Source organism: Trichosurus vulpecula, chromosome 5 (assembly GCF_011100635.1).
Source record: "Trichosurus vulpecula isolate mTriVul1 chromosome 5, mTriVul1.pri, whole genome shotgun sequence".
NCBI lineage: Eukaryota > Metazoa > Chordata > Mammalia > Diprotodontia > Phalangeridae > Trichosurus > Trichosurus vulpecula.
In genome coordinates, this window is record NC_050577.1 from 303189982 (window position 1) to 303202826 (window position 12845).

General features: G+C 46.3%; 1 protein-coding gene across 7 annotated transcripts in view; it reads right to left on the bottom strand.

Annotated features, from left to right (window-relative positions):
* The window catches only part of PPP6R2 (protein phosphatase 6 regulatory subunit 2), a 127620-nt gene that overhangs the window by 58907 nt on the left and 55868 nt on the right, over window positions 1-12845 (bottom strand). For all 7 annotated transcript variants that reach the window (XM_036758844.1, XM_036758848.1, XM_036758842.1 and 4 more), the window contains 3 exons: window positions 11356-11601; window positions 3615-3801; window positions 810-947 (listed from right to left, as the gene is read on the bottom strand). In XM_036758844.1, the coding sequence (XP_036614739.1) occupies window positions 810-947; window positions 3615-3801; window positions 11356-11582 (552 nt within the window). In that variant the 5' untranslated portion in view covers window positions 11583-11601. The remainder of the gene's footprint in view (window positions 1-809; window positions 948-3614; window positions 3802-11355; window positions 11602-12845) is intronic.

Here is a 12845-nt window from a genome sequence, read left to right on the forward strand (position 1 = left end):
GATGCGATGAGAACAAGAGGTTGGGTCAAGTATCACTGAAGTCCTAGAAAATTCTTTAAAAAGAAACGAGTATAAAAATATAAATCTATAAAAAATCTATAATGCAAGTGAAAAAATGTAAGTTATTAGAAGCAATAGATAAGAAAAAAAATCCTCAAATTGATAAATAACACATTTAAAGCAATTAAGCAAGAATTAATATAAGAATCATAAAAGCAAATAGAACAGAGAAGAAATGTTAAAATTACAGGAACAGAAGTTGCTAGACAGTACACGAAGAAGAGTGATATGAAATAAGACTGGGAAGGTTGGCAGGAGCTAGATTGTGGGGGGCTTTTTTCCAGGGAAAGATCTGTGCACTAGTCTAAGAACAATCAGTCCAGAACAGCTCTATTCTTTTTTGTTTCACAGAATAATGTCCAAAGAGTTGGTTCTTTCTCAGCATAACCTAACCAGCTCCTCAGAGGTTTCACAGCTCAGGAGCTTCCCTGCCATCTGCAGGCTGACGTCCCAGCATGAATGAGGAGGACAGGCGCTCTGGCAGCGAGGGCAAGATGCACTGATCCACTGTCCCTAGCTGAGTCTGCTCCTGCTGTCTGCTGCTCTGGGTCACTATCACAGAGTTCTGTGACACTCAGGATGATGTAGTTCCCCAGTGCAACTATAACGAATGTGGTGCCTCCCCAGGCTGGTGGCCCAGAAGACCTAGGAGTTTATTTCACATTGATTGTAGCCCCACCAGCTAATCTTGGTAGGTTGGTTCACCGTCCTTATTCTCTGAGCGAGAAGTACGAAACGCTTATACTTACATTCAAGACTTCCTGCCGAAGAGTTGCAGGCTCCACGCAGCTTATCAAGCGAAGCAGCAGGTCCATCATGGCAGAGGTGTCAATGTGCTTGAGTACCAGACTAATGAACTGGTCTTTCTTTTTCAGAAATGTGATCACCTAAAACACAAATTAATCTCTTATGAAAAACAACAGCCGACTGTGCTACAGGAAATCTCCCTAAAGTCTTAGGCAAAACCCCTTGAGAAAGCCTGGGCTACACTAAGGAGGTGGGACTGAGAATGGCTGATGTGCGAATGAGCTGACATCAGCTGGAGCTGTCACTAAGGGACAGAAGAGGGAAAGGAGAATGACTTCTTCATCCTCATCTATCTGAGGAAAGAAAATAACCTCCAACAGCAGACAGGAACTGCCTGGAGTCCAGAAAGCATCCTGCATCGTAAATACTTCAACCGGAAGCACTGTCCCCAGATGTCTCATCCTGATACATTGGCCACTGGGGATTCAGAAAGGGTAGGCCAGTCGGAAGCTAGGTATCCCTGGACGCAAGTTCAAGCCAACTCAGAGCTAACCTGGACCTCTCCAAGGGCTTGGGCTGCTGTGTCTGTGACCCAACGAGGACTGACCCCTATGGAGAAGCTTGGCACTAGGAGGGCAAGTTGCCAAGGAAGGGCTCTGTTTGACCAAAGGAATGACAAAAGCAAGGAGAGCCTAAATCCATGTTGGGAATAGAACATTCTGACTAAGAAAACCACAGTTCTTCTGAAGGAATGAAGTATTTCAGAAAAGCTTTTAAGTGTGTGGAAGGAACCACAGGAAAAAACAAACAAATGAACAAATGAAAGAATGAACGGATGTGTATATGCATGTTATGTATCCACGATGTATACACACATATATGTTTTTAAAGTGCAACAGCTCTGGGTAGGGACTGAAGGCCCTCCTGGGAAGGTAGCCAGTGGGTCAACAGGGATCAAGCTGGAAAAGTGGTTTGTCCACAAGGGGTGAGAAGAGATTCTTAAGAAGGGAGGGCAGACGACCTCCAAACAGCAGCACAGCGAATAAGAACTAGGGCTGACATCTTGGAAAAGAACAATCCGGACAGTGGAAGTAACCACAGTGTCAGAAAATAGTGAGATCCAACATGTGTCCCCCACATGCCTGAGGACAGCTCGAGCCCATCGGATTTGGGTGTGTTGGTTTTCTGAGTCAGCATGGAGCTGCAGAGAGCCTTGTACATGGCTTAGTGGCTCCTGCTCCCATCTGAGGATGATGCCCCTGTTTGGAAAGAATGGCCAAGACAGCACAAATTCCCAGCAGAGGAAGAAGAAATCAAGTACCAAAGTGGTATGGGATGGTCTGAATCTGCTGAGAAGGACCACTTACTAATCCTAGCTAAGCATTCCTGGAGTAGCTTAAGGCTTTCAAAGGACTTTGCCAATATGATCGCATTTGAGCCTCACAAGCCTGGAAAGGAGGTGCTGCTGCTATTTCCGCTTTGTCATACAGTGGGGGTTGAAGTGAACTGCCCCAGCTGGTCAGTATCCAAGACAAGATTGGCCTCAGGCCTTCCTGACTGCAGACCCAGGGCTCCATCCTTACCAGGATGGACTCCAGGAGGACACAGGGCTGCCTGTAAAGCAAAGGGCATCAGGACAACATGGAGTAAGACTGGGGCTTGAGTCAAAGATGCAGGGCTGAGCTAGTCTGCCCAGAGCTCGGAATGCAGAGGCATCTCTGCAAGCCCGAGCTAGACATTTAAGTGCTAATGTCAAAAACAAACAAAGGAGATGCATGTAATGGCCTAGACCAGGGGTGGGGAACCTATAGCCTTGAGGCCACATGTGGCCCTCTAGGTCCTCAAGTGCAGCCCTTTGACTGAATACAAACTTCACAGGGCAAATCCCTTTCATAAAAAGGATTTGTTCTGTAAAATTTGGACTCAGTCAAAAGAACGCACCCAAGGACCTAGAAAGCCACATGTGACCTTAAGTCCGCAGGTGCCACAAACCTGGCCTAGACACTCCAAGGAAGAATTAAGCCTAAGAGCCATCGATAATGCCTTTTAAACATTTTATATATTTCAGAAAACTGGTTATTTATTTTCCCCACTGGTTTTAGCCAATCACCCAAGACTAACAGTAAATATTTTGGAAGATTAAAGAAACTGTGTGATGGTCTAAAGAACACCCTAAGCTGCGTGTTTGATTCTGATGTAGATTTGGAAGCTGGAGGAGTCTGATTTCATCCATGTCCAAAACATCTGACATATCTTCATATGACGAATCAGTGAGCAAAAGATGGTCATGAGAGAACTCGGGACCTCAAAGCACTGATGAGCTATTGCAGCATTTCAAAGAAGGCCCTTTTGTTGCTGGTTTTCCAAAGCCTTCCCTTCTGCTGGTCAGGATGCTCACTGAAGAGCCTTCCTAAACATTTAGGCCTGGCGTGTTTGGCCAGAGCCTCACAGCACGGCCCATGCTGGGGCTCACAAGAACGTAAGGCACTTCAGACAGGACTAGGGCACCTCAGGAAGGTGAAGACAACTGTTCACTACACATGGAGCAGCACACTCAGGCCGGCTCTGTCTGATTTCTAGGCAGCTGCTGGCACCTTATTGTGTAAATAAGTTCAATGCGAAGTTATATGGAGAAGATACATTGGATTCCATGCCATCTTGGGGAAGGGGGGTGGGGAAGAAAATCTGGAACTCAAAATTATGTGGAACTGAGTTCTGTAAACTAAAAATAAAGTCTCAAAAAAAAGAATAATAAACATTCACATCAGCCAGAAGCAGGCAGTTTGACTGCCAATGTACCGCTTTACCTGTTCAGTTTTCCTTGCAATAAGATTGCCAATGGTCTTGCTGAAAAAGCTGGCCAGTAGAGGGTTGAGAGGGGGCTCATGGTCCAAGAAGTCATAAAGGATGTTAAGTAAACTTTCATCTCCTCCCAGTTTATCATTGATCTGTGGCACATCAGAGGTCAGGAGTTCACAGGCTGTGTTGGGGTATCTGAAAAGGCACAGCAACGGACGGTGAGATTACATTTTTTTTAATTTAGAAAGTTTAAAATAAGCTGATTCTCAGGAAGCCAATCCAAGGTAGAAAAATAATATATTAAGGAAACTCAGACATTCTTCTTGTCTGGCCAGTATAGTCTTCCTTCCAAGGGGCTCTTTTGGTCTTCCTCTTCAGGTGCTCCTCCCTGCCAGGGACCCCCCTTCATTTAGTACCATCTTCTCTGTCCTCTTGGTTTCTCTCCCTGTGCTTCTGGTCTCGCCACACTGATCACCTCCCCAGCCTCTCGCTAGCTTTCTCACTCTCTCGCTTTCCTTTCTACCAACTGACCATCTTCCAAGGTGGCCGAGTTTGTGCTACCCACTCATTGTTTCATTCCTATAGTTATTTACATATTCATTTATTTTCTATCTCAGAAGTTATCCGGCTTCTCCTTTCCCCTTCCTCCATGTTTCTGAATCTTGTCAATTCAGCTTCTGCAGCATCTCTTGGCCCTGTCCCCTTCTCTCTACCCACCCATACAGCCCTAGGCTAGTTCAGCCTGAACCCCCTCATCTAGACTATTGCAATCACCCCCCAATCAGGCTTTCTAGTTCTACACTCTGCCTTCTCCAATCCACCCTCCACACACCTCCAAACAGATATTACTAAAAGATAGATCTGATGATATCACCTTCCTCACCAAAAAATCAGTCACTGGCTGCCTATTCCATGGAGGGTCCAAAGGAGCCTCCTCAGCTGGGTGTTTATACAACACACCTCCCAGTTACTCCCTTTACACTGAGATTAGCCTGAGAGCTGTTCCACGTCCACAACATTCAACCTCCCATTTCCCCCTCCTTTCCTCCTTTACCAAGTGATCCCCTATGTCTGGGATATTCTCCCCCCTCACCTTTGCCTGGTAGAACACCTAGCTCTCTTCAAAGTACAGCTCAGGCCCCCCATCTACATGAGGTCATTCTAATCTCACCTCCCTACCAAGCCCCCCTTTTTAGAGCTTGTTCTCTGGCTCTTCAAATTAGTTTCTATATACTTATCTGGGTCCTTGCCTTACCTCCCAGTGGAGTGTAAGCTCCCTAAGGGCAGCACCTACTTCTTTCCCTTTTGGGGGGGGGAGGGGAGTAATTCCCCAGCATCTAACACCCTCTTCACACATAGCAGGTACCTAATGTGTTTTTCAAACTGAATTAATTTTATTTAAGAAAATACTATCATAGTATGCATTTAGCAAACATATCTGTGCATCTCCTAAGGAGCCTTTATAATCTCTTTAAAGCACGCATTCCCAGGTTCTTGCCAACTAGCCTCCCAACAATAACAGCCAAAACCCCCCTGGTTTGTGGCTTTGGCACAGCTTTATGTGCACATCCCCTCCCTCCAAGCATATTATGAGCTCCAAAGGCAAGACTGGGCTATAGAGAGCTCAAAAAGTCTGAATTAAGTACCTCCCTTGTGGATAACTTTGTGAAAATGGGTGGAAAGAGTTTGCAGTTGAGGAGACAGACATATGAGACCATCGGATACACAGCTATCCCCACCACCCCACCACCCCAACTAAGCAGGCATTCAGCGTGTGCTGCTCCTGCTGGAGGAGGCTGTACTTCTTACATACTGTCTGTTCTGCTTTTCTGGGTGTGTTCAGTCTGTTCTTTGGTGTGAGGGGTTTTTTGTTTGTTTGTTTTTAAAATCCTGATGAGACCAAAGAATCTCGGAGTTGCAAAGGGCCTTAGGGAGAGTCAGTGAACCACACTGTGTACACCAAGGCAGCTCGTGCTGCTCAGGTCAGGCTGCAGTCCTACTCTGGTCGAGTTAGACCTCGACCTGCCTTTTGAGGCCTCCCTCTTCCATGTGACTGCCCCTCAGACACATGAAAAGATGGCTGTTATTTCCCTCGATAAACACTGCACCATCACTTCTCTAACAGCCTGCATAAGGAACACTTCGGAGTCTCCTCACAGGCATCGTTGCCCTCCTCTGGATGAACTCCAGCTTCTCAGTATCATTATTAAAATAGGACACCCAGAACACGCTCGGCCAGAGCAGGGCAGGACCACCCGAGCCCTCGCTGCACACTGGGCTCTGTGCCATGGTGCTGAGTCATCTAATGTCTTCAGTCTGAAGCAGCCAGGCTGAGCTAGACCTCCATCTTCCTGCATGTTTTGGTCTTCATTCCTGTCTTGTTCCTGCTTCTGATTTGCTTTAGCACCATTCTGCTAGGGTATCACTGTACAACAAAATCAGGATGAAAACGATTAGCTAGCCCTCCCAGCCATCTGTCATTTAGGAATCTGCTAATAAGCAAGCCGTCTTAAACCATGGGCACAAGTCCCAAGATGCTGGGGTAATATACTGATGACCTTCCTCCAGGCTGACATCTATCCCATTTAATTATTAATCCTTCAGTCAGGTCTTCAACTAGCTTTGAATTCACTTAACTCAAGAGTCCTTAACCTGGGGTTCACAAATCCCCCCTCCCCAGGGGTTCTGTGGATAGATTTCAGAGAGTCCATGAATGTGGATGGAAAAATTATATTTTTATTTCAATATAACTGACTACCTTTGTGATCTGACATATTTTGTTTTTAAAAATAATTTTCTGAAAAGAGACCCATTGGCTTCACCTGAATGTCAAAGGAGTACATGACACAAAAAAAGGTAAGAAGTTCACAAGTCTCCACAAAAGCCTCAAGAGACATTAAAAAAGGCCCTGCTAAAATCCAAAGAGGCTGGATTGGAACCATTCGCCTCATCCACCAGTTGAGTCATCCTATGGAATAAGCAATTTGGATTTGTTTGACTTTTTCCCCATAATTTGTTCTTAATTAATCCATGTTGACTCTTGATAATCACTGTTTTCCTTTCTAAGTACTCACCCTTTTAATAAGGTCGTTCTAGAAAACTGCCAGAAAGGGAAACCAAGTCCCCTGGCTTCTTGTTTCCAGACAGCCCACTATCCTTTTGGGTTGGCACGATCTTCGCCCATCCCACCCTGCAGCCCTTCTCCCATTTGCCATTCTTGTCTAGCACTCAAGCCCATGCCCACACATTTTCTCAGTCCCCCAGGACACATGGGCCTGTGGACAGATCAGAAGCCAACCACACACTGAGAGACTTTCCGCCTTCTTAGAGTGAGGCAAAGACTGGAAGATGAGGAGGTGACAAGCTCAACCCAGCATGCCCAGGAGAGCAAATCCCCAATCCAGGCCCATGTGGTCACTAGAGGTGCCTGGCCTAAAAACCAAAGGTCACATTTGGATAGCGTGTTAAAGTTGCAATGTTCCTTCAATATGGGCTAAGCTTGGTCTAGAAAACTGCAGATGGCTAAAATAGCTTAGGCAGAGCAACCTAGACTGGAACTTGGTGGATTTAGTGAACAGTTACTTCTAATTACCCTGCTATATTATTTCTGAATTTGTAGCTTTCCTTTCCCTGTAAATAAATGATGTTAATGCATGCAGAAATGCTTTGTAAACCTTAATATGCTATGTAAACATTAAAAAATTAAAACCAAAAGAAAATGGACACTTAGAGTCTGTAGTACATGGAGATGGGACAGAAGGAAGAGAAGGAAGTAAAGACTAGATCTAGGACCAAGAGAGTGGCAGAAGAAAGGGGCCTTGAACACAAGGGGCAAATCAGGCTCCTGGACCTGGGAAGGTCAGGAGGAAGCAGAGCACAAAAAGCCAAAAACATGCATGGCTCCAAGCCCTAACTCCTCAGCTTCTAGTCCTATGACCATGGGTGCACCTCTAGACTCTGGGACCAACTCCTTATATGTAAAATGAGGAGAAAGGGATGATGTCCACTGGGTGGCTCATGGGGTGTCGTGAGGACCAAATGAAATGATGGCACTGAAAGTATCTGGCAAACGACCCCAGCTTCAGGTACAGCTGTGCAACAGCCATAGGCCAGGTGTTTATCAACGTTAACTACTCCCATTCAGAGCAGCCAAAGCTACTTAACTCCCTTTGTGCATGGCTCACCCTCCTGACTTGACTTACAAGACAATGCCCCTAAATGTGTCACTATGTGGCCAACCTGGCTGCAGACCCCTTCAGATTCAGCTTGGTTGATCTTCAGACCCCAACAGATTCATCAGGCTCCAAGAAAAGCCTTGGCAGTTTACTGTGCAGTCTCAGAGCTAACAGGGCCATCTATTCCTAGGTTTTAAACCATAAAGCCATCCCTTAGTTAACAGCTGTCAATGAAGGCATTACCCCCACTGTGGACAGATTGTTACTGAAGCCCTCACCTTCTCCTGGTCTCCCTTCTGATGGTGCCTTCCCCTCCCTTGGATTATCTTTCCGCCCCTCTGGTAGGGCAGAAGCTCTCTTACTTCAGCACCTAGCAGAATGCCTGGGACACAGTGGGTACTCAAGGCTTGTGGACTGGTTGGTTGTTCCAGGTTGTGTGAGGAGTGCCCTGAACAGACTGTTATCTGCTCCCAATCTCCTGGGGGGTGGGGGGAGGACAACATACACAAGGACACACATGATGGTGTTCCAAAGGCCTCCAACATCCATTCATTTGCATCCCCCACACCCCATAACTAATCCCCTCCATCTCTCTCTCCACATCATCTCCTGCAGATTGAATTTCTGGTGCCTGGGGCTGGCCCTGGAGAGGGCTCCGGGCAGCAGGTCGTGCTGCCCAGGTTGGCCCTGGCTGATCTCTTCTTCAGCTCCTGGCACACCCTCCTGGGCATGCTGAGGTGCCAGGTGAAGCAGACAGGCCTAAGTGAAAGCTTCATCAAATAAGAATGGCCAGTTTTTATAATACTGTTCAATCTGAGAAGTGTTCCTCCCTGAGAGCAGCAATCCAAAACTAATCTCTTTCCTGATCCTATAATTAAACAAAAAGGAAGAATTATCAAAATAAATACCATACTTTAGTAAAGGCTTGTCTTGAATATAAACAAATAATATTGTTTGACCAATGAGTTGAAATTTTACAACCAACAAAGCAGGTTTACCAAATACACTTTCATTAGCTAACATCTCAGAAGTCTTTAAATAATAAGTCTTGGCAATTACAGGCTAAGCAAATAAAAATTCATTTTCTACTTGTTCCTCCATCTCTACTGTGAGCTAAAGAAGAGACTGTGTGTGTGTGTGTGTGTGTGTGTACACATGCTTCCACTGATCACTGCTCCCATCACTAATATAGAGTTAATGTGTCTGTGACTTATCACCTAGGATTCTTATCTATTGTTTTCCCATAAGCCCTTCACAGAGGACATATGGTATTTTTTTCTGTATATAATAGTACATCAATCAAGCTTAATAGAAGCTTCCTCTAGGTGTGAAATTTCATGATGGAGATTTGAAAAGTTGTTTCTAGAAGACCTGAGCCAAACAAAGAGGCAGTATTCCTGAGAGCCCAAAAAAATACTGCTGAAAAGTACTTTTCTCCTTTCTGCAGAAATAAAAACTGTCTTTAAAAATCACACAAAAGTTTCTAGTAAATTACATCTTGACCACATTGCCTCAAACTCAGTCTCCTGGGCAGAGGAAACTTGTTTCTATTGTCCTTTCTGATAATGGGGGGAGGGGCACGTGTTTTGAGATATCTCTTGACCCTCTTATTGTTTCTTTCAACTGCAAACCCATTTTGAGGAGCTTAGTTTCTGATAGCCACATCTGTTTGCTCATGGAGTCGTGTGCATTTCTACCGACTCTTGAAGAGGCGCTCCTGACACTCCAAAGCTGTCAGTTTATTCTCTGTTTGCTCAGACTTGGACGCGCTGGTCTGCTCTGGCTCTAGCAGAGCCCTGGTGATGGCGACCCCTAAGGAGGAGGCCTTTCTCTCTCTATGACCTTGCCTGCTCCCAGGGATTCAATGCAAATGGCTCCAGTTTTAGTCTCTCTTGAGCTCCGTCCTGCACCGCCAGTTACCTACTGGACATTTCCAACTGGTTCTCCCACTGGCATTTCCAACTCAGTGAGTCCAAACCCGAAGTCATTCTCTTTCCCTGCTGGTCCTCAGTGACTGGGATGTATTTCCGCCTGACACCTGCCTTGCCAAGTCCCTACCGTCCTTTAGAGCTCAGCTCAGGCGCCACCTGCTGGAGAAAGGTGATCCACCCATCATGATTCCCTGCTAGAAGTTATTCTGACTGGATTTTTTAACAGGGTAGTGCTTAATTGTCTACACCCTGTTTGCCTCAAGTAGAATGTAAACTCCTTAAGAGCAGAGATTGTTTTGTTTCTCTCTGTCTCTCTTCAGCCTCTAGCACAGTGCTCAACAAAAGGGGGAAAAAAATCCCTCCTCTCACCGAGCTAACAGTCCACTCGGGGATGTGAGACCTAAACAGAGCAGTGCACACATGATCAGGTGGAGGGGTGGCAGCAACAACCACTAACAGAGTCGAGTAAGTCTCGCACAGGATGTGGCCCGTTGGCTGAGCCTTGAATGAAATGCAGATGGGAGGAGGGAAGGCATTCCAGGGACGGGGCCAGCTGGGGGGAAAGGCCCATTGTTGGAAGGGGGAAGCTTGTGGGCATGGCTTACATGGGGATCAACAAGAACGAGCGCCAGACAGCAGGAGGATGGGGCCCCTCCCATCAGGGCTCTGGGTCCCTCTTCTTCCTGTACCTGTACCCCAAGGCCTGGCCCTTGACCACCTGCTCTTCTCTCTACACGTTCTCCCTTGAAGGTGGCTTCCAGTCCCACAACTGCAACAATCATCTCTCATCTGCACTCTAACTGGCTATTCCATCACCTCCAATGCAACCTGCTAAAAGCTGATTAGCTTTACCCTACTTTCCCAATTATATGTTCCCTCCCCTCAAGTCTTCTCTCCTGGGGCTTTTCTTCACATGAAGACTCAGTGCTCCGAGGCCTTCCAGGAAGGCTGTTCATATGTGCTTGGATCATTTGCCATGAAAACAACAACTATTTTTAAATTCCTCCATTTCCCCGTGTCTCACCTTCACAACTAGGAAATGTCATCTACAATAGAAGCATGACCACACCCAGGGTCACACATCTATGGAAAAGGCTTTCAAGACAAGCACTAGTGCTGACTGCAGACTTTCCAATTTTTCTCAACTATCATGTTTCTAATGTCTCTATTTGCAGTCACCAGGGCCCTGGCTACCACCGTGACTCCTTTATCTTCTAGAAAGCTCCATGTCTGCTTCGGCAGTCTAATTCTCATGGCTTAGAACCTGGGCTTCAGCATTTCTAGCTCTGGGGAAACTGAATGTTAACGTGGCCACAGTTGGCCATGGAATCAATATTTTTGCTTTGGCCAAAGATGTTCATTCATAAAGAAAACATGAACTCTCAGATAACATCGAATATAAACTTCCTAGAAATGTGAGCCAAAAAGCACACTCATGGGACTTGAAGACTTTTTTTTAGCATTATAAGGAAGAAACTGTACAAAACAGCTCTGTCGGCTTGGTCTGAGGCTGTAGGAAAACAGACAATGTCATCAGTGCAATGAGAGCTCTCAGGGTCCCAGCTGCCCTCAGCTACAGATAGATCACCTTCCTGAGCCAGCGCCCAGTGAACGTGAGCCAGGGCCGCAGCAGGGGTACATACTTGAAGCGGACCTTCTCTTCCATGTCCAGGGGTGGGTCATGAGTGATGAGGCTCACCAGCTCCTCCATACACTGCTGTTTGCAGAGGAAGTCCAGAAGCTTGCGGTTCTGCGCTTTACATTCCTGTAGGATGTCATCTTCATCCATCAACTCATGCAGAGTTACATCCTCCTTGTCCAGCAGTTTATCGACATGGGATGTTGTGTTCAAATCAAACTTCCAGAACATGGTGATAGGGCTCACCAAGCTGCAAGGCAAGAGAAGAGGCGTCACTTCTCATCACCTCCAAAACCAGTCCAGCCCTCACCTACTCCGTAATTCTGGAGCCCAAGGAGAGCTGCTAAGGGAACATGCTTCCGTCACGTGGCCCCCAACGTGGGGAGGACTATCCACAAGAACTGTCCTCATCAACCTAGGCAGAGGTGCTGACTTGAGAAAAGCCCTATTCATCGCTGACCCCTGCGACTGACCCCTCGCAAGCCCCTACGAGATACATCACACGCTTTGGGGAATCGCACAATTTTGCCACCAAAATTTGTTAAGGGAATTGTGTTTCCAACTCCCTTTGGTCCATTAACAAATGGGTTATAGTAGGGTTGGTATATTTCTTTGCCCTTTGTAATTCCAAAATTCCATGAATAATTAGCAAAAAGCTAGTAAGAATAAGAATAATTGCTTACAATTCCTAAGTACTCTGAGGTTTACAAATGAGTTTCCTCCCAACAGCCCTGTGAGGTAGGTAGTCTAAGTCTTGTGAGCCCACTTTACAGATGAGGACATTGAAGCTCAGGCAGGTAAAGAAAGTCCCCCAGCCAGGGCTTAGAGCTCCAATCCAGTATTCCTTCCACTGTACCTACATAACTAGATATGTGATGACTGTGATTTACATGGACATCACTTCAAGGTTTACAATGTACGTGAGAACTCTGTCTCATTTCAGACTCACAACAATGCTGTGACACGGACCACTCAAGTATGACTGTCTCTTTACAGATGAGGAAACTGAAGTTCACAGAAGTGATACGATTTTGCCAAGACCACATAATTAGTAAGTGGAAAAGCAGGGCCTCATACGGAAGCATTCATGTCCTTTCGTCTTCTGAGTTCAGAACTTGGGTGGGGGGGTAGGGGACCCCGGAGGCAGGTTTGAGACTCCACTCAGGGTCCTAAGGTCCATTCCTTCTCACTACATGAAAAAGTGCCCACAGGTGTGAGTAGTTGGACCTGATCAGCTACAAGGACTGGAACTTCCCAGGGAAGGATTCAAGGAGGCAGCAATGGGAAGGAAGAGAGAGGAGTACTAACTAGACTGGCTGGCTCCAAGGAAAAAGGCCTGAGGAACCTAAACACAATTAGCACACGAAGCAATCCCAGCCTTTCCAAACCCCTCCCACTATCCCCAAGGCAAGAGGGTTGGATGCCGGCAGGTTGCCTTCGGGAGCCTTTGGGGGACATCTTTCCCTCTGCCTACTTCTTTTCCCCTGCTAGTCT